Source organism: Cydia strobilella, chromosome 3 (assembly GCF_947568885.1).
Source record: "Cydia strobilella chromosome 3, ilCydStro3.1, whole genome shotgun sequence".
Taxonomy (NCBI): Eukaryota; Metazoa; Arthropoda; class Insecta; order Lepidoptera; family Tortricidae; genus Cydia; species Cydia strobilella.
Window position 1 is genome coordinate 16,574,665 of NC_086043.1, and position 20,960 is coordinate 16,595,624.

Consider the following 20,960-nt stretch of genomic DNA (forward strand, 5'->3'; position numbering starts at 1 on the left):
GTTTGGCCAGGGACTGTCTTATTTCTAAAATAGACAGAGAGAATCATACTGTCTTCGTCTAACGCTACTATTAGCACCCAAAAGAAAAGGATGAGTACAGTTTTTTTTATTCTTATTTACTGACAAATTTGGTTTGCCAGACTATATATCTGTGTAATGAACCAAATGTCTCTCAGGCAGTCTGGCTTAGTGCTTTAGCCTGTCCAGATGGACGACAAGAAGAAAATGTCGGTCACTACTTCACTAGTGTCACTGTCAAATGTGATATGTGACAACTTTCAACATTGTGACAATGTTGTCGCGTAACTTTAAACTTGGGTTAATCCATTCGACCCTCTCAGCAAATATCTACCCTATTACCTTTTCTTAATACCAAAATCGCATAATCTGACAGATGGATTTACCCGAGTTTGAAGCGACTCAGACTTATGTGATGTGATATTTACGTGTCATTATTGAGCTATTTGAGCTTGAGAATACGACGAACAAGTGGATTTGCGACTTGCGACATTTGCGTGCGTTACGTCATCATTGATCAAAGTTTGTTTATATACAACGCAAAAAAAAGTCCTTATCATTAGCTTTCATGAAGTGGTGATGTTTAAGTAACTGAACAACGTATTTTGTAATGCAATAAAATAGGTTGCAGCAAAAAGAAATTTTCCACTTGTCCTTATCATTTGTTTTAATTAACTTTAATGTTTACCTATCAAGAGCAAGTTAATCAACTAAATCAACGTCATTTAGAGCATTTCGCTAGTAGCATACTAATGTGTCTGTCTGTATGTTAAGTACCTCTTCACGTTTAAACCGCTGAACGGATTTAGTGACTCCCGGGGTCCCTGGGGAAGGACATCGGATAGTTTTTATGTTGGAAGTCATCCCTAAAGAGGGTGAAAAGGGGGGTGGAAATAAGAAAATTAATGAATTGCCTGTTAATTGGTGTAAGCATATTACGCTAGAAATTATTGCCATTACATTTTATCCAGGTGCTGTACTTACTCTTAACTGCTGGTACTAATTCCACGCAGACAAAGTCGCGGGCAAAAACTAGTTTTTATAGAATAAGGTGCTTACATCTCAGGATAAACTAGTTTTTATAGTTGTCTTGCCCGTTATCTGTTTTAAATACTGCTGAGATTAAGCATGTGTTAGTTCTCTGTGACATTTTGGGAAAGGCAGTCCTTCATCAACATGGCTAGTCGCAAAAGAGTCTTTGACTTATTGAGGACAGTAAATCAAGCAGCGTAAGTATTTTTCTTTTTTATACTGTTGCTCTGCTGCTGTTCTCTTTTTTTAAGGTTGACTTTAGATACAGTTTAGTATGTGTAAAAATTATGTTTTAAATACAATCTTCTCTATGTCAATACAATTTTGACATTTAACCAACTTCCTAATTAACAAAGTAATAACAAAGTTTCTTTTTAAATCATTACTCACATATTTTTAAATAAGTAAATTCCTACTGACATGTTTTTTACTTACTTAAAATTCTTTAGAAACTGATGTTTATTATTTTTTCTTTTGTATTTGTAGATGCAGTTGTCCGGCACACAGTCACCGGGGTAATGTCCAAGTATCTAATGCAACCCCTATACCATCTACTGCATTTGAGGCAAGTTTACAAAGAATTTGACACTTTGACTACACTGATTAGCTCAACACATTCACACTATAGCGTTCGTGTAGTGACACTAACCGTCACTAACTGTCCGCGAACGTGTTAACTTGTAATGAACCATACCGGTCTGGTTGAACCAACCTGAATGTGTTTAAAATAAACTTGTTCGCTTTTATTATCATTGACTGCAATCAAATCTCACCGGCCTGCCTGGTAGAAAGCGACAAATGACAGCCTATTCACTGGATTTAAAGAGACATCGTTTATTATTTATTATATGTAAAAGGAGCATCTGCCCATGAAAAGGTCCATGAGGAGTCATTAATGATGATGCTATTAAAATTATAAGGAAATTAAAATCTACCTAGTATTTGTGGGTTAAAATAGATTGTGCTATAAGTACATACTTTAATTTCCATGCTAGAAACACTTATGCTATAACTACCTTGTTATTTTATTTACACAGTCAGGCTAGTCCAATGTTACTGTTGTTATGTTGTCGCCCGTGACGTCTTTATTATTATTATTATTATATTGTTTAATACACTAGCAGCTGAAAGCTGATGCGTGTATATCACTGCACTTGTTTTTTTTTTTACTATTAGGTCTATTAGTGTTTAAGCCATTGGTGACCCGTCATAAGCTAGCCTGGCGGACACATCCGTCAATGCGTGGCGAGAAATAGACACAGATTTGTCCGCCGGATGCCCGTTCGCTGCCCATCTGTGTCTATTTCTCGCCACACATTGACGGATGTGTCCGCCAGACACATCTTACAGGCAGATCCGACGGGAAAATCCGTGCGTCTATGGCTAGCTATACTTGGTTATGGGGTATGCGAAAACCGTTACAGTTGTGATTTTGCACAATAAAAAAAAACACAGCAGGTAACAACAAAATTCCATATATAATTACAGATAAAACACGCAACTGTCCGTTACGGTCTTGGAGTCACGCAAGAGGTTGGATATGACTTGGTAAACTTAGGAGCCAAGAGTGTGTGCGTCATGACAGATCCAAACGTCGTTAACCTGAGTCCTATGAAAGCAGTGCTGGAAGCACTTACGAAAGCTGGAGTCAACTATAAGGTGTATGATAATGTTCATGTGGAGCCAACAGAAACCAGGTATGTCAAAGGATAAATAATGTGTATAGATCGAATTATTTAAACTGAGCTAATGAAAATAAAAATAAATAAATATAATCATTTATTCTGGCGAAATAGACCCTATTTTACATTTAATTATTTTGCCAAACTGCAAGACAGTTTGTTAGCAGAGCAGCTCCCTTAAAACAGATGCACTTACCTGTACTAACAACATATGGCATTGTATTATTACAATACCATTCAACGAACCATTCAATTTCAACGAAATCGGTTCGTCGGTTTAAGCGTAAAGAGGAGTTTTATAAAAAATCATTTTTTTTTATTTTTTTTTACTTAGGAATGGTGTCAATGTTGATACAATAAATGAATTCAGCACCCCCGATTTATACGAAAACGATTCCAAACCCGGCCTAGCAGCTTCACTTATGTAGATAATCAAGATAAAAATAAGAGCCCTAAATAAACCTTCAAGAGCGAATATCTCAAAAACTATAAAAGATATCGAAAAACTTGACTGAATATAACTTGTAACAAATTAAATCTCTTTTCATTTTGTATAAGTGGCCAAGTCGCTCAGACGCATAGTTTCCGAGATATAATCGAAAAACCGAAAAATGGAACCTTCAAATCCCCCTCTCCCCCCCAGCACCAGGGTTACGGCCGGGGACTTTTGATATGTTCACCTCCTAACTAGTCCAAACAAAGCTACGAAGTCAAAAATTGTGTTCCAAGCATTTCCCTCTATACCTTTTTTTGAGCATTTATTTCCTGGCCTATATGAATGAATGAAATTATTTAATCCAGAAAATATTTCCATATGAGGATATATATATCAAAACTAAGGTGTACCTATGCTGTAGACCAAGATGTCAGTGACTGATCGTAGGGTTTTGTCTGGGGTGTTAACCGTGTATGTTTTTATCAGTCGTGGATTTTCTTCCAGTTTCAAGGACGCAATAAAGTTCACCCAAGACAATGACTTTGACAGCTTTGTGGCGCTTGGTGGAGGTTCCACCATGGACACCTGCAAGGTATGTTATAGCTAGGGATTGGCTACTGTTCTACCCGTTCAGAGAGCCAGTTTTCCCTTATTTGTAACATTGTATAATTTATTTTAATTTCATTGAAGGTTGCCAACCTGCTGTCCTGCTATCCAGGCTCGGAACTGATGGACTTCGTCAACGCTCCCGTTGGGAAGGCCAAGCAGATCGACAAAGTCTTGAAGCCTATGATAGCTAGTCAGTGTTTAGTAACCCGCGTTTTGTTTATTAAATAAGAAAGTCACACAAGGGGTCAATATTGGAAACAAGATAACCTTTTGACGGCTTTGATAGCCAAAGACGGCCACAGACGCGGATGTAGTTCAATATTAACCTGAAAATTTGCATACTAATTAAGATCGATGACAATACAATATTTTGATCCCATCAAGCTGATCTCCCGTCACAAGTATTGTTTTACTCAATGGGAGACTCTAGCCTTTTATGTAAAGTGTATCATAATGTTAAACCAAAATAAACTATTTGTATTTGTTGATCTAAGATCTATGGAGTGGAGGAAGACCGAAGATGGTTTTAACTTTGTGATTAAAACGTTTAAAACGAATTCTTGTAGGTAGGTATAACATATATAGGTATTGAATATTTTATATGTAGATATAGGTATAATCTCTCCCAGAGGCGTATTTACATATTTGGCGCCCCGGGCCATTGGGCCTCTGCCGCCCCCCATGACCCACGAAACAAACACAAAAGCATAATTTTTTCGCAGTGCCTTTCTGCAGAGCTTGGAATCGAACCTATAGCCATTTGTAAGCGATGCCGACGGCCGAGCTCTGCATAAGGCCGGAGACCCGGAGCGTCCGATAGCGATATGCTGCTGCTGATCAGATAGTGATATGCAAGGTCGAAGACCGAGCTGGAGGCTCTCCTATGCTATGCTATGAGAGCTATTGGAATTGGCTTGGAACTTGGAACCAATGTGATCTCGGCTCTCCTGCTACTCGACCTTTGGCGTTCGCTCAAATTAAAACGAGGCGCGACCAGGGGGGTGTCACTTCGCAGTTTAGGTACATTGGGCCGGCGCGCCTCCCGGGCAGGCGTATGGCAATGGGCTGCCGCTCGACTCGCGCAAAATTAAAAATACATAATGCCTTCGAAACCTAAATCTATAGATATTGTATGTTTACGGATGTCTGAATAAACGGAAGAACAAGGAAGCAGAAATATATTTTTTTAATTCCGGACTATATTGACTATATTTTCAAAGGATGTACTTCTGTGGCATACCTACTTCTGTGAGAATCAGACATACTATCTCCGGATAAAAAAATTATGTTTACAGAATCAACGTTCGTAATTCCTACATATTTATCTTAAAAATAATAAATCAGTAGGTAAAACTTGTCAAGTGACAACCCCGTGCCGACACTCGCAGCTCGGTCATAAAACTGCGGCGCGCAAAGAAGATTCACGGTTCGTGCGCGGTTATAAGTTTCATTTTGCTTGCAGGCGGCGAGTATAGGTATAATTTTATACCTAAATCTGACTTTTATGAAGGAGTGAATTTTCTGTACGGTAATACTATTACCGCGGCGCGACTTGCTGAAAACACAGAATAACTAATAGTGCTGGAAATTCAGGAATGCTTCGGGTCTTCTGGAAAGCGCGACTTTTCAGGGCTCGCAACCTGACCTTTTAGTAAATTCAGGAATGCTTCGGGTCCTCTGGAAAGCGCGACTTTTAAGCTTTTCAGGGCTCGCAACCTGACCTTTTAGTAAATTCAGGAATGCTTCGGGTCTTCTGGAAAGCGCGACTTTTAAGTTTTTCAGGGCTCGCAACCTGACCTTTTAGTAAATTCAGGAATGCTTCGGGTTTTCTGGAAAGCGCGACTTTTAAGCTTTTCAGGGCTCGCAACCTGACCTTTTAGTAAATTCAGGAATGCTTCGGGTCTTCTGGAAAGCGCGACTTTTAAGCTTTTCAGGGCTCGCAACCTGACCTTTTAGTCCGCCATAATTTTTATGAAGGTCTTCGTTTTAAGGCTAGGTCGCAATTCTGATTCTCGTAAAATTTTGTGACCAGATTCTGATTCAGATGTTTTATTGGTAAAAGGCAGTCATTTTACAAGTCAATAAATTACATAATATCTATGCTTAAATAATTTTACATTTAAGGTAGGTACTAATTATTGTTACATATTTATAAATTCTATGATTAAATAGATTTTTTTGTCGATCTAGTTTTAGGAAATTTTTCAAAATGCGGAAATTGGCATAAAGGATTTAAAAGCGCCAAAAGCGTCTATCTATATGGCGCTTAAGACCATTGTGAGTTGACCGTGATAACGACTCAACGAACGAAGTATTTTTCACTTTTACATTTTCTAAGCTTAACGCGAGGTCTGCAGCTCACAGAGCCACTAGTAATAACATTGTAAATTGGGTCGTACCTATAATAGCGGCTCTGCAGCATCTCGGCTTTACGTGGTGCGCTCCCTTCGGCATCTTAGGGTCTTTAGTTCAATACCCTGCTTGCGGTCCGTCTGTTTATTTTTTAACTATACACCTTACGTTTCCCTTCGGGCTCTGCTGTCCAGAATCTCAGACTCCTGCCTTGCGGTTCACCTTTGAAAAAACTAACCATGTCGTGTCGTGTCTGAACTCTAATTTTATTCAATACCACTTGGTAATATAAGTTCTCTTTCAATATGATTTTTGCGTATCAGTGTTTTGCTGAGTAATTAACCACTAAATGAATGATGCGAAATTTAGTACCCACTAAAAGAACGCGCTTTGTTTTTTGTGCTAGGCTCCGACTGACCCGTTCGCCAACTCCCTGGTCGCCTCTGAATTCTATACTCAATAATTACAGTGTTAATAGTGTACGGTTTTCGGTTGACGTCGGCGTCAGCATCTGGACGCCGTGCGCCACAGAGGTACGGACGTCGTACACGATGCCTTTATTTACCGTAGGAAGTATAGCGACTGCTGACGCAATGGCCGGTGTCTAGACGTCGCTCACGGCGTTAATGCCGACGTCAAGCATGCAGCGTTAGGCCCTGCAACAAACGCCGTACGCCGCCGCGGCGTCTGGCGTGTGAGAGAGACCGCTATAGTGCATTTCCATAGTAAGCATTCGTACGTCGCGTACAGCGTCACGCCGGACGCGACCTACGGCGTTTGTTGCAGACACGTTGCAGACCAGGGCCAAAAAGCATTAACGGAAGCCCGCGGCCTTAGGGCGATGTGAAGAGCGACGGCACAGGGCGACATTATGAGAACTCGTCGACAATCCGACGTGGAGGTAGAAGGAAAAGGGGCGCAAACGCGCTGTAAAAGTTTTGATGTGACTACTGGCAATAGACAACGAATAGTTACTTACTTTAAATTAAATTATGTCTAGTACCAGTAACACTACAAAAAAAAATATTGGGGCGCCACTGAGGCACCCGAAACTGAAAGCCAGCGGCGGCCTGCGCCGCCCCCCGCAGCCTGCCGCCCCGGGCCATGGCCCCCTTGGCCCTAGGGTAAATACGCCCCTGAATTCTCTCCCCATCATTAATAATGAGCTAAAACTGAATCCTCATACATAGTCCCTATCTACTGTTAATTAGACATGCTACGCATTAGACAATTATCGATTAAAGAATCATAATGAATGCTAAGCGTAGACGGCGCCAGCTTTTTATGACTTAAACGATTGTTATCCCGAGTCGTGTCTCGAGTGAAGCCATAACAAGTCATAAGCATAATGATACGTGCAGAAATCGAGCTAATTCCAACGAATCCTAGTTTCCTCTCTGGGAGGCGATTTTTGAATATCGATCGCTCGATTTCGTCACTCGAAAATCGGTCGAAAACGGCGAAATGCTAATTTTTGAAATACGAGCGATAGAAATTAGAAATCTAGTAGTATTGACCACTCGTTTTTAATTCTATTAGTAATAGAATTTAAATGCCTAGTAGTGGAGATTATTATTGAACGAAATACACGAAATCGAGCGGTCAAAATTCAAAAAACCGGCCAAGAGCGAGCCGGACTCGCGCACCCAGGGTTCCATACTTTTTAGTATTTGTTGTTATAGCGGCAACAGAAATACATCATCTGTGAAAATTTAGCTATCACGGTTCATGAGATACAGCCTGGTGACAGACAGACGGACAGCGGAGTCTTAGTAATAGGGTCCCGTTTTTACCCTTTGGGTACGGAACCCTAAAAATCGGCCCCCTGGTTAGGTCACATGGCTGTTATTTTCGCGAAAAAATTGTGCTTAAGCCGATTCTTTCAGCTAGGAAGTCTAGTGGAGCCCGTTTAGAAATAGCCAGATTCAGGGATTTTGTATGTACTCGTACTCTCGGTACTGGTTTTCTGTGCAAAAACGGTACCGCAACCGGGTATTCCAGATTCTGGCCGTACAAAATCAGTACCGAAAGCACTAAGATGAGTGAGGAGGACATAACCTGATGAGTTTTGGTTATATGTGAGGTTTTCATGAAAAAGATACCACATTGTAGGCTGTTCATAATGCCGACTTGACGACTTCTATGCATCGTTATTGACAACGAAAAACCTGGTATATTTTGCTTGAAAACGCCACGATACATATGATATGATATACATCTATTTCATATTTTTCCAGTCCCAACAACCAGTGGAACCGGCAGCGAAACGACCGGCGTCAGCATTTTCGACTGCGAAAACATCAAAGCCAAGACTGGAATCGCAGGCGGCGCTCTCCGCCCACTCCTGGCCATCATAGACCCTCTCCACACCCTCACAGTACCGCAAACTGTGGCCAACTATGCTGGCTTCGATATCTTCTGTCACGCCTTGGAGAGTTTCACGGCGATACCGTACACAAAGCGAGAGCCTTTTCCGAATCCGGCCGCGAGATCTCAAGCTTATCAAGGCAGTAATCCTATATCTGATGTTTGGGCCAGATTTTGCCTGCAGGTATGTCTTTAGACTATTTTCCTAAGCCTTTGAGCTTATACTTAGGTATATTATTTATTCTATGTATTTAAGCATTTATATATTATATATATCGTTGTCTGAGTACCCATAACACAAGCCTCCTTGGGCTTACCGTGGGACTTAGTCAATCTGTGTAAGAATGTCCTATTAGGTATATATATTTTTTATTCTACGATTCCTTAGAGACTTTCACTGAGATAGCGACTCATTTTTATTAGAAATTAAATTAAAGCTCACTAGATGGTGCTGATAAATAAGTTTCAAGCCTTTAGTATTTTATTATGCTTTGTTCTTTTGTGCCTCTGACAGCAGTTAGGAAAGTCCAATTTTACGTTCCCAAGTTATAAATAGCTGTACAATAGTTTCCGTAGTACGCACAAAGATTAAATGTAAAAATAGTAAAATAACGCCGCCATCAAAAATAAAGAGGCACGCGGTGACGCGGCGTTGTATCGAGACTGTCAGTCTATTACAGCCTCTGTACAGTACTGTGTATAACCAAGTATAACATAAGTGTTTATTGTCTTTTTACAGACTATCCAAAAATACTTTGCCCGCGCAGTATACAACGCAGACGACTTCGACGCTCGTTCAGCCATGCACCTAGCTGCAACTATGGCCGGCGTCGGCATTGGTAATGCCGGCGTGCATCTCTGCCACGGACTTGCCTACCCCATCGCAGCGCGGGGCAAGAAGTTTATACCGAAGGACTATGGGTACGTAGCTAGGCTTAGGATACCTACTATTTGATAGCTTAGTGTACAACGCAGAAGATGTCGACGTAAGTTCAGACAGGCACTTCGCGGCAACTATGGCCGGCGTAGGCATCATCAGTAATGCTGGTGTTTATCTCTGCCACAGAGTGGCCTACTCCATCGGCATCACGGAGCGGAGCAAGAAGTTCATACCGAAGGACTATGGGTACGTAGCTAGGCTTCGTCAGGATACCTACTATTCGCTAGCTTATTGTACAACCTATGGATAGGAAAGACTATGGATAGGTATACGTAGCTATGGTTAAACACGTCAGGATAGTTACTGTGTCGCCACGACATCTCAAACATAGATTCCTCGACCATATTGCGGCGAGGGGCAAGAAGTTTCTGGGTTAGAAGGATATGGGTAGGTTTTTAAGAATTTATCAATTCAATAAAATAGGTTTTCATAGGTGAACAATGTAACCTTGGGGGGCTAAAGTACCCCGACCTTACGGTATGCAGTATATCTGGGGGCACGGCCGTGCCCCCGCCAAGACGAGACAAAGGGCAAAAGGAAGTGCATATCTTTTCTCGGCACGTTTCGTCATATTTTCGAACCCTCGTAGTTTCGGCTTGGACAATGCTAGAGAGCTGAAATTTTTTGTATACCATGTACTCAGTAGACTTATCAAAAACACCAAGTTTTATTAAGCTACGAAACGGTCAAGCAGTACTGTACGTTTGACCAAGATGTTGGCTTTATACAGTTAGAGCTAATAAAGTTAGGACTTACAAAGTAAGTCTTGGTACCTACTACGGGATCTGATAGCTTTTTAGTGTAAAAGCTTTATGCGCCTAGTCTTAGCAACACTTTACATGAAATGTTTTTGGTGGGATATTACATACTTGAGTGTTGTTCGCGATCGGTTGGTTTCATTGGTCAATTAAGGTGTTAATTGTAACGATGTTATTACTCGAAAATACAGACTGAGTATGTTCTGATATTTTTGACTATACGTTAGTCCTACCATAATTCTAACATACAAAATACATATTGGATTATAACTTATGACCTTGTCTGTACCAAGTAAGATATGTAATAGTACAATCGTATAATTCGTATAAGTATCACCTACTTATCGCAACTCACGTGCAAGTAGCATAAAATATTATGTAAACAAGTTGTAATATAATTCTAAGAAAAACAGTCACTTCGTTTATATAAATATAACGTGAAAATTAATTGCAAATCGTTTCCTTAGCACGAGGCACGTGATTGCTGAATTCCATAATAGATGGCGTTATCAGTACCTAGCACCAAATATATGTAACCGTATAAGATAAGTAGTCTAAGGAAAAATCGTGCCTCGGAAATCAAGAAAAAAATATGCTGGAATAGATGGCGCCATACCTTTGGCCAATACTCGGGTGGATGGCGATACCGTTTGATATTTAACAATTTTAACGCATATCAGTGAAAGAACAATGGGTCAGTCATATGGCGTTCTTAAAATAAATAAAAACATTTGTCCATATATATAAATTTTTTGATATTTTTATACATTTTCATTTTTAGTTTTAATCCTGTGTCGATAGATGGCAGTAATTTTAATGTGACTACAAAATTTACTATGACAATAACCCTCTATACACTCTATAATCTATGCTAGCACTGTACTGTTTTAGTACCTAGTGTATGTATAAGAAAAACCATGGAAAAGCCGAGATCAAATAAACTAATAAATATCGCAAATTGTGCGAGTGCCGCCCAATCTTATCAATCTATCATACAAAATTTGATTAGATTTTTGCGCCACGTATTGATTTTTTTTAATGACATTAAAAGCAATTACATAGATTCCCATGTTGTTGCGAATTTTATGATATACATTAGACAGACATTGTAAATGCCTGATGACAATAGGTTTCTTCTTCTATTTAATTATAATTTGTGACCCTAACTTCTTTATAGGAAAAAGCCCATGATCCCCCACGGCCTCTCCGTCGTGGTGACCGCCCCAGCAGTGTTCCGCTTCACCGCCGTAAGCGACCCGGACAAGCACCTCGAAGCCGCCGGCCTGCTGGGAGCCGACACCACTGGCGTCAAACAGGCAGATGCTGGAAAATTGCTGGCTGATACCATACTCAAGTACATGGATATGATGCAGATTGAAAATGGATTGAAGGCGCTTGGGTTTTCTGGAGAGGATATTCCGAATTTGGTGCAAGGAGCTCTGCCTCAGGTTTGTAATCTCTCTTTCTCCTTAAAAAAGACCACGAGAGTCAAACAAGGCGACGCTGAAAAATTGCTGGCTAATACCCTACTCATGTACATGGATGATGAAGATTGAGAATGGATTGAAGGCGCTTGGCTTGGGTTTTTAGAAGAGGATATTCCGGATTTGGTGCAAGGAGCTCTGCCACAGGTTTGTGATACGATTATTTTAATTTTCAGTAGATTACCACGGGACGGGAGTCGAATAGGAACATATATTAGAAATACTGGAATGTATTTCTAATATGATACTAAAGTACCTACATCGATTAATTGATGATGAAAAATGGATCGAAAGTGTGCGTGGATATGCTACAGGCGGTAGTTTAGTTACTAAATATAAATACTTATCTTCCTTGTAAGTAAAGTTGTTGTAAACTCGTTGCTTTGATTATTGAATTGGATTTTTCATAACGAGTTAATGTTTTATTTTACTTTCAGCAACGGCTGTTGAAAATAGCACCGCTCCCACAATCAGAGGAAGATTTATCAATGATTTTAGACGAATCAATGACCGTTTTTTGATAAGAATATCTACATATGTGATACGTAAATGTAAATAATGTTAACAATTTTTAAATAAATGCATTATCAATGTTACATTGTTTTTTTTTTTTAAATATATCCTACTTAAGTTTAAGAATGGGATTACCTACATGAAAAAAACAACAAGATTTTAGTACCTAGTTTATTTTTAATAATTATAAGTACATAAAATAAACCTAAAACTAATTTGTATTATATATAATATGTATACCTTAAATTAATTTGTTGTAAAAATTTGACTTTTCATTTGATACTTTCATTCTTTAATTATAACAAGTGACGCGCTAGATGGTCCCGATAAACGAGATGAAGCTACCGTATTATGAAATTCTGTTTTTGTTAGTAGTGCTCGACTAGCGCTTACAACTACATCACGTACTGCTTACGTAAATACAGCAGCTGTTAATGTTGCATGTTCTTAATGTAAAAGGTGCCTCCGCGCGGCTCAGACCGCCTCTGGCACGATGTTGTTGTGGTGGAATGGACTGCTTTCATACATATTGGAAGCCTTCACTGTGACACTGTGCAAAGGCTGGTAGCGGTTCAGTTTAGGGGTCGCCGGACCCGTCAGGTCCTCTGACAGCTGCTGGTATACCAGACCACAGTCTTTTTTCGTGCGGCCCTGTTGACTCATGGCAGCAATTATGGCACTATTGTATCTCGTTTGCTTATCTCTCCTACTGCACACTACCATAACTATCTTGGCGATACTGAGCATCAACAATATAGCTCCCAGGATGGCGATGAGGATAGGCCACAGGTATAAATAGTGACCGTGCTCGCCTTCCTTGACCATGGAAGCTTCCTTAATGTAGGGATAGAAGTCTGGTTCGGGGTCGCCGAACACGTTATCGTTGTCCAACAACTTAACATCGATTTCAACTTTGCTGTCCTCGCGGATAGTTGGCACAGTGGATTTGGCTTGTTTGCTCAGAGCGGGCTTCTCCTTCAGCTTGACGCTGAGGTCCATGTCGTCGCTGTCCTCGTCCTCGCCGGAGTCGTCCTCCTCCTCGTCATCGTCGTCCTCATCCTCGTCTTCGTCGTCAGAGTCATCAGCACCGTCCAAATCTTCATCATCGTCGTCTTCCTTGTCGTCGTCAGTCTGATAAGTGTCTTTTCCGTCATCGGCAATTTTGCCGTCGTCTAGAGTGTCCTTAAGGTCGAAATTGCCCACATCGTCTTTGTCGATTCTCTCCCAAATTTCCTCATCCGATACGCTAGGAAGAGGCTCGACTGGGTGAATAATAGTGGAACCGCAAGTTTTCTTTGTAAGAGCCTCCCAGCTGTACGTTCCTTCCTCTTCTTTACCGTCTCTGGCCAGGTTGGCGATGCTGGCGGACTCGCCATTAGATGAAACCTTCTGCTTGCTTAGCCACGTCATTAGATTTTCAAATTCACGGCCGCAAGCCAACGGATTGTTGCTGATGTCCAGAGTGCGCAGTTTTTTCAGATTTTCCACTTCAGGCAATTTGATCTCTGCAATCCGGTTATGTGAAACATTCAGGAAACTCAAGTTGCCAAGAAGTGTTTTGGGATGATTCTTCTCCAACCTCCATAGAGAAGTCAACTCAGCATGGCTCAAGTCCAGCCACTGTAACGTGGGAGTATGAAGGAAAACTTCCGCTGAGAATATTTTTATTGGGTTGCTTTGCAGATTCAGCCTACCGAGCTCAGTATTCTTTTCGAAGATCTTAATGTCAAGTGTCGTCAACATATTGTTGGCTAAGTTGATGTCCACTAGTTTAGGGCAGCGCGAGAATACTTGATTACTTATTGATTTGATCTTGTTGCCAGACAGATTGATCTGAGAAAGTGCGGTGAAAGTCCTTAGTGCGTTGTCGGAAATTTCTTCAAGGCCACAGTTTGAAGCCTCAAATAAGTACATATTGAATTGATCAGCGGAACAGTTGAATCCATCTTCTGGCAGCTTCTTCAGTCTAGGGTTATAAGAGATTTTGAAAATATCCAGTTCAATGTTTTCTTTGATAAGAATGCTTGAAATGAAATCGAGATTATTATAGGAGAGGTCCAAGTAGTTGAGTTCAATCAGTTTGTGGAAAGCTTGGTTGTGTATCTTTTCAATGTTATTTCCGCTGAGGTTAAGATTGGCAATGTACGTCATTCCATTGAACATAGATGGCCCGACAAACTTGATGTTTGTCTGACCAGCATTTAACGTAAGCAAGTCGGAAACTTGTAAGTCATATACCGTATCAATTGGATTTCTTTGAATGTGGAGCGTGGCAAGCTCGGTATTTTCCGAGAAAATGTCGTTGGGTAGAGACTGGATGTTATTATCGCTCAAGTCAAGTTCTTCCAAGTCTAAGAGCTTCTTGAACGTATCGGGATCCATTTCTGACAAATTATTGCCAGCCACATTCAGGTACATTACACTAGGTAGATTTTTGAAACTGTGAGGGGTAATGTATTGCATGTTGCAGTAGGATACATCAAGTTCCTGCACGGATGATGCATTCAAGAAATAATCCTGTGTGTTGGGTGCAGGGAACTTCAGAGGGTTGTTGGAAAGAGTCAGCAACAACAATTTCTTGTTGTTCGCAAACGTCTCAGGGTGAAGACTCTTAAGCTTATTGTTGGATAGGTTGACCGCATAGAGGTCCTGCAGGCCATGAAAAGCGTTAGGGCCGATCGTGCCAATCGTGCTGTTCACAATTTTCACAGTTGCAATTTGGTGAAGGCCGAGCTTCTTGAAAATGTAATCGTCTAAATTAATGGGGAATCTTGGGTCAGCGTTTTCAATCACTATGTCTGTGATGTCATCGCCGAATTTCTGCGTGCCAATTTCGAGACGGTTGCATTTGGCTATTTTGTATCCTTGGGTGGCGGTGCAAATGCAATCTCGAGGGCAGGGCTTGTCCTCACTGAAGAGAACTTTCTGGTCGTCGGCGGTCTCGTAGTCATCATACTGGTAGAGGAAGTTGTCGTCCTTGTCAGTCTTGGCAGTCTTGTTGGCGGGCTCGCTGAGCGCCAGCGTGCACGCCACCAGGAGCAGTAGTAACTCCCGGAGCCTCGTCCCCATGTCGTAGCGAACTCTGAAATACGAAAAATACCACTATTAGAACGGAATCGATTACATCAAGGCTTTTTCCCGAAACACGCGGTCGGTCACGTTACAAATAACAGTGCTTAACAATGGTATTTCCTTTTCGTACTATTTTTCAACTTTTAGTTTACCATCAAGAGCACAATGGACTTAATATGTTGTGTTCAAAACAAGAATGAATAATATTATTTTGTTTTACCAAACATACCTATTAACAAATAGCATTAAAATCTATTTGCAGATGCGGGATAAAATAAATTGTGCTGTTGTTCATTTGTCTTGTGTAGAGGAGTGATAAATTGAAATTGTGCCTGCTTGGAGAATGCGATAGTTAACAGCTGGCAAATGAGTTAGTGTAGATATAGGTATGGCGCGTAATAAAACAGATGGTCCTGGCATTGTTCTAGTGAAATCTTATCTGCGCTATGTATGTCCATCTGTCAGTCTATCGGAGGAGATATGTGACACTGCAAGCGATTGTTCTCTACTACTTAGTAAGGTATGGGATGCTGTTTTATAATATATTAGACAAAGGGACAGTTAATATCGTGGATGGCATAGATTTCGTCTCAATTAGTTTTTATGTATTTGCGAAAGTCACGAATCAGAGCTATTTTGGGTTTGTTTAATAATAATCAAATTCGAATATGATCTAACGTTTGTCTACAGCGAGGAAAATGACAACCGGTTGACCTTAACACAAACACGAAACAATGCAAATCGTATATTGCCTGTAGGTAAAGTGAGAATTTCAACAAAGTGTCGCACCTACATGTTCGGCAAATCTAACAGATTTGGATTACGATTTATTTGTTTATTATATTTTTATTGCACAGAAAAATTCAATTTTTAATAACATAGAAGACTCTCTAGAGTCAGACCAAGACAATTAATTTTGCAACGATTTTGATAGCACACGCAGTGCAAGTGTTATTTTAAACGACAAACTTCTAAGAACTTATATATGACGTATAAACAACACTTACATTGCCTGCATGTGCTATCGAAATCGTTGCAGACTTGTCTTGGTCTGACTGTCTGACTCTACCAGCCTGCCTTCCTTTTGATGTACCTACATATTACTTACTAACGTACTTACTAGTAAGTTAATGAACTAAGTAAGTTTAGTGTCCTAGAAATTTCCCTCAGTTTCATTGCTAGCTACGAGTAGAGTATTTTAGTTAAAATATCCGTTAGATGCTAATTTACCCTTAAACCTACCTGATTACTTGATTAGTATTAATTGTTTATAAGAGCTCGCGAGGCGTGTAAGGTCAAAAGTTTCTTTTGTATTGTGGAAACTAAATAGAAAGTCGACTTTTATAATTTTAGAACTTTTATATTCACAAAAAGGGCTCTGCTAAAAAGTTCTTTACATCAAACGATAGTTATATTGCGACATAAAATAGTAGAAATTAAATTAAATGGATCTAAAAAAAAATCCATACAAATTGTTGCCATGTTTAAGCATTATTAATAAAAGATAAAAATTATACGTCAAAAATGTGACAGTTACGTAGGAAGTGGCGCCCTCATTTATTTTGTAAGTACAATTTCTTGTCGGTCTCTAGGTAGGTACTTAATAATCGCGCCATGTTACACAGCTATTCCTTCTTCAATAAGAATTTAGTGGGCAAGCCAAGATACACTAAGGGCAGACAAAATGATTTGTAAAGAACTGTTTGTGCAGGCACTGCATACAACTACACATTCACATGCAAGTGTTTTAAAAGAGAAACTATTAGCTGAATTATTACAAGTTGAGTAATGTTGTTTCAATTCGTAATTCCAACCAAATATTTACTATCTATTAACAGAACTATGCGTCATTTTGATGAATGGTCCAAAACAAACCTTTGATGATTATGAATTCTAAGAGAATTTACCACTAATTGCACTAAGAATTACAAAGAAAGTTAACACTTTTTAAGGAAATACTTTTTAGTTACGAGTATGGCGGTTCACTGTTAGAGAACGCATCGCTCTGAGGATTGAGGTAGATAACAAGAGATTAGATAGCGGTGGGCGCCGGTCCACCCACCTTGAATCAACAATGATACATTCAAGACATAATAATTTGGCCGTGCAATGCAACATGTACAACAATACATTAAATCGAGCGGAACGAGATGGCTAAACAAACAAAATAAAATAATTTTGGAACATTTTAATCACTAGGTATATACTTACCTAACGGGCTTGAAAAAACTGTAAACATGTTTGACCAGTATTTGTGCCTAAACCCTAGGACTTTTTTTAATCAAAACGTTTGATTGTTAACAATTCTTGTAATTGTTGATTCTCTCCACAAAGTAGTATAAAGTAAGTAAGTATGATTTGTATGTAACTACCATTAGGTAATCGCACTTTATGCGCATGCATGCTTTATTTTTAGTTTAGTATTAATTTCGTTTAAGATAAAGTATAGACTTTTGACGATGCAAAAGCGATCCAACATATCCTACTTGAATAAATTGGTTTTTATATTTATCTTATCTTAAAAACTAACAGGTGACAATTAAGTACCTCAATTGGGTAGTTGGCATATTTTTTTATGGTATCAGTCGATCAGGGGTCGTAGCACGGTACGCTTATCACCATGCCTGTCACGTTCTAACAAGCATGTGAGTGCGAAAGTGACGGACTTAGTGATAGGGGAACCATGCTGCGCGGGCGGTTTGTTTTGAGGATCAAATGTCTTTATGGGACCCATTGTCTTAAAGCAATACAAAAGTCACAAATGATGGCCAAAGTCTGGCACCCGCACTTTACTGAGCTAACGCTCTAACAAAATGGCAACACATCGTGACGTCACTGTGTCACTTTGCTTAGAAGCCGTTTCGATGTATGGAAAACAAGGAAATTGCGATTTTGTCGGTGAAATGTTGCGTTTATTTGTATTGTTACTGTACAATATTTTTTTAAGTAAAATGTAAGGAATCGAATGGTACCGTTATTTTATTTTAGTTTTTTTATTTGTTTTTTCGAAACTGAGGTCTTGTATTTTTTTATTATTCCCATATATTTTTTTTAATTTCCACTTTATTGTGATAAATAATTCATTTTCTATCTATTTAACTTGATTTAGTTCTAAAATTAAACATGTGTCAACTACCCTATTAATCGATACCTAACAAAATAAATATAACTTTGAACGAGACATCAAGAATCATACCTACTGCTAAATAAGAGATAAAATGATAAAGACGTTTGTTAATATCTACCTACGTGACGATCGAAACTCATGTTTGAGTCATGTAACTAGTTTCTCTAGAATAAATGTTTTTATAAAAACAATTTCAGTAAACAAATGTGACATCGTTTTACATGAATATAAACGAAACCTTGCAAAAGTAGACCAACTACGTACCTAACGTTAAACAAATATTACAAGATTGATTAGGTAGCTTAGGTGTATACAATAACAGCGTAGACTAGGTATTTGGCATATTGATGATACCGAAAGCTAACGTTACAACACCTTTCGCATATTAAACACTAGTCTTTAGATAAATAATTCGCTTTGCATACAATCGGAACTAGGGGCCTATGCTATGTCGTAGTGCGTGCAAAAATGCAAATCGATTAACCGGCTGCATTTAATCGGGACAATTTATGAATCACTTTTATATCCCTGGCCCAAATTGAACAGTGACGTAAGAAATCTTTATTCCTTCCATGAAAGTCTATTGAACCAGATGCATATGATAAAGTAGGTCTCAATACCGCAATGCCGTGTGTTTGGTTTGATACAGGTGTCATGTTCTTGATTGAATTTACAGAGACTTAAACATTTTGCATTGTTCTGTTATTCTCAATTTCAACCAGCTGAGGATTTTCTTTTCTGCTACTAACACTATAAGACTAAACGAAAATTATAGTGTATGTGCGTAATATCTTATAAAATTTAAATCTAAAAAAAACAATATCAAAGAAGAATAATACAAGTGCGTATGAGAGCTATGATTAGGAACTCAAATAATTATATAAATGTAGCAAATAAATTATTGCTATGTTATATTTCTATATTAGTTTGACTAAAGATGGAGTTAGTCAGACCAAGCTAACTCGGCAGCAATCTTAATAGCACAGACTGTGCAAATTTTATTTTAAACGTGAAACTTCTATCAAATTATGACGCATGACAAAATCGCTGTCGAGTTAGCTTGGTCTGACTGTACACAGTAAACACGTCGAATTAGCTAAAACATTACCCACCTTTGACCTTGTTCAGCCGAGCGGGAACTTCTTTATAGCAACCTGCAACAACAAAACCAGTTATTAATCACATGCCTTAATTACATAGACAATCAATTTTATGGCAGGCACATATGTGGCGTGATACGCTACTATTATTATTTACTGGCGCGTACTTTATAAAAGTGAAAACAGAAACAGATGTCAGAGGTCGGTGGCCTAATGATGAATGTTCCTTGTTCACGTTTCAATTGCTAGGTATATCGATTTTGCATTGAAATTATACGTGTATATATTTGTATAGTTTAAACGTAGAGCTAGGTGATGTTTGGACTACTTAAGTATTTGATTTGTCAACCCGGTAGACTTTATCAGACTAAGACTAAGACTAATCGAGCTGGGAAGCTGTCTTGGGATTCAATTTTACAAAAGATAATAAATTTAATAATCCAAGCAATACATACATATACCTACAAAACACATTACGTAGATGCGTATCTATGTATCTTCTAATAGTTCCCAAGACAACTTCGTTTATCGTTAGGCCTTGAATAGTTGACATATTAGATCATATTAAATCTGCTCAAATGAGCACATTCAATAGCGATTCGTCGAGCCGTAGGACAGGCCTAGTCAACTTGTGCAAGTACTAATACTGGTTCTAGCTCGCTTCGGGGCGTCGTGTCGTAAGCAGGAAGAAATATTAAAGGATACTTTATTGCGTATTATAGTATCAACGAGCATGTTAGAATTTATGTGTAATATTGTTGCAGGTAAATCTTTACACGGGCGTTTGCTTGACCTATAACTACGATGTAGCAGTAATATTATCTAAAGGTGAAATAAGAAAAATAACCTTTCGAACTAAACCTAAGGAGCGAAAAAATATATTATGTATTACTTAAAAAGAAAAACTAAGTAATACTTAGCAAAAATTGAATAGGTAATTTATCCCAATATACCTAAACGACGTAAAATAAGTTAAAGCTCTCGATTTTCCTAATCAGATGATTAAGTATTATAGGTACCTATTGTTTATATTAGAGTAAAACCTATTGACAGAAACATACGAAGTTACAAAATCGAACATAGAAGTAGTTAGCGTAAAAAGCAGCGAGATTGTACAATTACGTGTGCTAATTGCAATGAACGAATCAGATGCAATACGAACCGTTACGCAGTACTTAGGCTTATAAATAGTTTCGGAGTTGGAGAGTCGGAATTAAGTGTCGGAACTAGTCGGAAGTTTGTGGTTAAGAGGAAGCGGGGGATTTAGTTCCCTGCGGTTGACATTTCCCCGGGCGACGGCTTGGGGCTATAACAACCCCTATTAAATATTTACATTTCAGCCATCTTCCGTTTTACTTGACTGTTGTTCAAATTATTAAAGCATTATTGGCGATAACTTTGCGTATGATTTGTTGTAAGATTTTAGAACCTGTATCTTTAATCATAATCAGCGTATCTATCGAACGCGGT

The 20,960-nt window shown here is 39.1% G+C and overlaps 2 protein-coding genes across 2 annotated transcripts in view; one reads left to right on the top strand and one right to left on the bottom strand.

Annotated features, from left to right (window-relative positions):
* The first annotated feature begins 637 nt into the window (after positions 1 to 637).
* Positions 638 to 12,268, top strand: LOC134755962 (probable hydroxyacid-oxoacid transhydrogenase, mitochondrial). The gene is made up of 9 exons (XM_063692676.1): positions 638 to 1,247; positions 1,537 to 1,615; positions 2,539 to 2,747; positions 3,673 to 3,760; positions 3,859 to 3,967; positions 8,367 to 8,680; positions 9,236 to 9,417; positions 11,372 to 11,642; positions 12,116 to 12,268. Exons 1-9 carry the CDS (start codon positions 1,195 to 1,197, stop codon positions 12,197 to 12,199), a joined length of 1,389 nt encoding a protein of 462 aa, XP_063548746.1. The 5' UTR covers positions 638 to 1,194; the 3' UTR covers positions 12,200 to 12,268.
* Positions 12,269 to 12,344: 76 nt separating this feature from the next.
* Positions 12,345 to 20,960, bottom strand: part of LOC134755963 (leucine-rich repeat-containing protein 15) — a 42,341-nt gene continuing 33,725 nt past the window's right edge. Inside the window, exons 2-3 of the mRNA XM_063692677.1 lie at positions 19,503 to 19,544; positions 12,345 to 15,273 (exon numbers count right to left, since the gene is read on the bottom strand). Of these exons, the coding sequence (XP_063548747.1) occupies positions 12,666 to 15,260 (2,595 nt within the window). The 5' untranslated portion in view covers positions 15,261 to 15,273; positions 19,503 to 19,544 and the 3' untranslated portion in view covers positions 12,345 to 12,665. The remainder of the gene's footprint in view (positions 15,274 to 19,502; positions 19,545 to 20,960) is intronic.